Source organism: Nicotiana tomentosiformis, chromosome 9 (genome assembly GCF_000390325.3).
Source record: "Nicotiana tomentosiformis chromosome 9, ASM39032v3, whole genome shotgun sequence".
Classification (NCBI taxonomy): domain Eukaryota; kingdom Viridiplantae; phylum Streptophyta; class Magnoliopsida; order Solanales; family Solanaceae; genus Nicotiana; species Nicotiana tomentosiformis.
Genome location: NC_090820.1, coordinates 99,840,080 through 99,844,043, shown reverse-complemented (window position 1 = coordinate 99,844,043; position 3,964 = coordinate 99,840,080). Strand labels below are relative to the sequence as shown.

The following is a 3,964-nucleotide window of genomic DNA, read 5'->3' as shown; positions in this document are numbered from 1 at the left end:
TGAATATTGGAAGTTGTCTCATTTAAGGAGAGATGTATCAACATATATGACTCCTACCGATCAGCAGGTCATGATGCTTATGTGGGTACTGAGATAGATAAGCTTGCTAAGCTTTTACCTCTGTACCTATCGATCAGTGGTTTTTATAGAGATAAGCAAGGCAAAGATTGGTCTCGTGAACCAGCATACAATGACAAGGCACAAATTGATCCCTTTGATGTTATTTTTATTTCGAATGTTCCTCAACAAAAGTTTGGGAGCATGTATGAATTCAATCCTTTTTCTTATTCTTGTATCATTTATAATACTAATAATATGAATTATATTTAATTGTGTCAATCTATATTTTTAGGGATTGTGGGTTACATGCCGCGGCATATGCAGAGTATTTAAGCACTTATGGATTGGTTCCACAAATAATATTTGATGCTAATTTACTTCGTCAAAGATATGGTGCCTTCCTTTGAAGATAGTTTTCTGTGAAGATAGTTTTTGAAGATAGTTTTTTTAAGATAGTTTTCTGTGAAGAATAGTCTTCTGTGAGGATAGTTTTTGAAGCTTATTAAAGAATACATGATGGTTTTACTCAACCTTTTTTATTTTTAGAATACATGAATGTCTTTTTTGTCTTTAAGATGTTGATGAAGGAATACATAACAACCTTTAAGTTATGTTGTTAATTAATATATTATGTTATATTCCCTATATTCAGTGTATTCACTTTATCTAAAGCTTCACTATGTTTCACTGAATTATCCAGCAATATGTTTTCGGCAGTATATATTCAGTGTATTTCAGTATGTGTTCTTATGTTTTTTTTAATTACTATTAGCTATGTATTCAGATGTATTTTTAATTAATAGCTGTTAAGTTATTCCCATATATGTTCAGCAGTAAATTTGTATTACAAGTCATGTATTCACTTTATGCACTGTATTCACTGTATTTATTATTTTCTATGTTTTCAATATATTCACTTTATTTTCATTGTATTCAATATATCTCGCTGTATTCCATGTATTTCACTGTATTCACTTCTTTAGTGTTTTCTACTTTTTTAATATATTCACTGTATTTAAGTGTATTCAATATAATTATATGTATTCAAAGCTTCACTTTATTTCACTGTTTTGTCCAGCAATATATATTCAGCAGTATGTATTCAATGTATTGTTGAATGTATTCATATATTTTTTTAATTAATATAATTTATGTATTCAAATGTATCTGCGGTATGTATTCAATATATTGCACTATAGATGACTTGCTATACTTCATATCTGTATATAAATCTATTTGTAAAGATACCACTAAAAAATATTTTAGTAATCTAAACTTAAAAAATTCATCACGTAAGAATCCAATACACCAATAAATCAATATGTAATATAAAACTTGAATAAATCTATGACATATCGTTATTGCAGTAATTAAAATTAGAACATGAACTAATTCCTATGCGGAGCATTTCTATAAGTACGCTTATTATGTGCTCCCTGCCTACATATACTACACGAATGTTGATTTTTCTTCTGATACAATTCACTGAACGGCTTATCGCGTTTCTTCTTTGGTCTTCCAGGAGGTCTTTTCCATTTGGGTTGTAAGACAACTTCTTCTGATATATGTGCTGCTATATTCCATTCACTTCGGTCAGGCAGTGGATACACGGGCACCTCGTATGTCATTACAACAGACTTTGGTTTGTAATAGTCCGAACAATAATCTTTCGGTATTAGAAACTTGATTTTCAAGACAGCCCATGCATGTGGGCATTGTAATTCGTCAAATTGGAACCGCCCACAACTGTATTTTTTCTCTAGGAGGCAAACAGTGTAATGTCTTCCTTCATCGTTCACCATATGCAAGTGTTCAGTCGATGGTACAACCTACATTAAACAGAGAATTATAAGATGTGGACATTTGTAAAAGTCATGTATCTCTCAAAGACTAAACGTATTAAATACAGTATATATGTATACAATAAATAATTATTTAAATATGCAACATGTCAACAAATATTAATCTGTCAGAATATTAAATATAATACATGTATGTATGAAATACAATGACATACAATATACATATATAAAATAAAAATACATTTAAAATACACCAAATACAAACAATATTTAAATTGACAGGCTATTAAAGGTGAATACATTTAATTGATAAATACAGTGAAATACATTAAAATACTATCAATACAGAAATAAAATCATTGAATACAACCAATGAAATGCAGTTATAGTAACATGTATTGTTTACATATAATAAACAGTTTTTAAAACCGTTTCATAAAACAGAATACATACACAAGTTCTATAATAAAAAGAGCATGCAATATGTTAATAGTAAAAATTGTATCAGAAATAAATACATGCTATATCAGGCATAAATACATGATGCAAGAACTTATAGCAAAAATAACTTACAGTCATACGTGTAGACAATGCCTCATTCAAAGTAAGCATCTCCAGGTATTTTTTCCCAAGCGTTGTGTACGTGTGTGAAGCTTTTTCGATTGCTACAATTCCAACATCCAAACATCTTCCTAACTTTTTCTAGGAAGTCGTATATTGGCAATTCTCTTGCTGATACAAGTGTGGTATTGATTGATTCAGCAATATTTGACGTCATAGTCCATCCCCGGTTAACAGGTGCATACAACCTAGCCCACTTTTCGTATCCAGCTAATTTCAAGTATTCTTTCACCCGAATATCTACCTTATCCACCTTTTCTATTAGACTATCAAATTCATCCTGAGTGTATGCTTTTGCCATCGAGAAGTATGTCTCGCTCAACTTTGCATGACTCTTTTTGAATTTCTTATATACGTTGTTCCATAGATGCCATATACAAGCAAAATGGGGTACCGTAGGATACACTCTCGATACAGATTTGATGATGCTCTCATTCCTATCTGAAACGATGCACATGTTTTTCCGCTCACCATAAGCTTCCTTGAATTGCTCAAAGAACCACAACCAAACATCATAGTTCTCTGAATCAACAATACCATATGCTAGTGGCAATATATTTTCTGTAAATAAAATTGCATACATATAAACAAATATCATTCAATATGTATTAGGAAGTAAAATTCCAAAACTTTATTATAATCCGTACATATATGTTTTTTAGCAGACTCACATGTACCATCCAACGTGCTAGCCGAGACGAATGTCCCTGTCTATGCCGATTTTAGGTGGCTGCCATCCACAACCACGAAGGGTCTACAGTGATCGAACCCCTTTATAAAATCATACGGCGATATATACAAATACATGAGCTCATTTTTTTGGTTATTTTACCATTCTAATATGCGAACCAGGATATGTCATATCCAGTGTATATAAGTACCCTGGTAATTTATTATATGAATCAGTTGGTTCACCTCTCAAAAACTTTATTGCCTTTTCTTTAGCCCGCCACGCCAACATGTAACTAACATCTACACCAAAGCCTAATTTTACATCATCAATTATATCCTTTGGCGTGTATTTTCTCTTATGATTAGTAAACTTGGAACTAATCATACCACCAATCAACCTACTAGTTGCTTGACGTTGCTCATACACTTTATCCTTCAACGGACATGTATACTTATCATTGAACTCCCTCACTTTGAACATTTGTGATTTGTTAATGCTAGAAGCCTTAAATCTCCATTCACAATCCTCTGAAATATATAATAATATATAGCTGCAAATACATTTGTTTTATACATACGATTGGTTATGTATGAATATAAAGTATAAATAGATCCTACAACTGATTTGGCTATATACACACATCATTTTTATTTTCCAACAAAGTTGTCTATATAAAAACATACAACGGAATACAATGTTTGTTTATTGAATATACTATATTTTATTTTTGAATACATTGCATAAAATAAAAGTATAAACATTCATTAATATAAATAGTTAAGTTCTCATATAAATGTTTCAGAACACT

At 30.9% G+C, this 3,964-nt stretch overlaps 2 protein-coding genes across 2 annotated transcripts; both read right to left on the bottom strand.

The window, feature by feature from the left end:
- Positions 1–1,448: 1,448 nt before the first annotated feature.
- Positions 1,449–2,441, bottom strand: LOC138899268 (uncharacterized). Its single transcript, XM_070185413.1, has 2 exons — positions 2,436–2,441; positions 1,449–1,889 (listed from the first exon to the last, which is right to left on the bottom strand). The coding sequence occupies exons 1-2, from the start codon at positions 2,439–2,441 to the stop codon at positions 1,449–1,451; spliced, it is 447 nt and encodes a 148-aa protein (XP_070041514.1).
- A 16-nt stretch (positions 2,442–2,457) lies between these two features.
- LOC138899267 (uncharacterized) lies at positions 2,458–3,636 on the bottom strand. The gene is made up of 2 exons (XM_070185412.1): positions 3,399–3,636; positions 2,458–3,044 (listed from the first exon to the last, which is right to left on the bottom strand). The coding sequence occupies exons 1-2, from the start codon at positions 3,634–3,636 to the stop codon at positions 2,458–2,460; spliced, it is 825 nt and encodes a 274-aa protein (XP_070041513.1).
- Between the last annotated feature and the right edge of the window lie 328 nt (positions 3,637–3,964).

What these genes read in the sequence shown, in the direction of transcription:
- LOC138899267 (XM_070185412.1), bottom strand. Translation starts at nt 3,636, where the DNA reads ATGTTCAAAGTGAGGGAGTTCAATGATAAGTATACATGTCCGTTGAAG. An exon ending in GGCAATAAAGTTTTTGAGAG is followed by an intron (nt 3,045 to 3,398) that starts GTGAACCAACTG and finishes TTTTATTTACAG; the next exon opens with AAAATATATTGCCACTAGCA.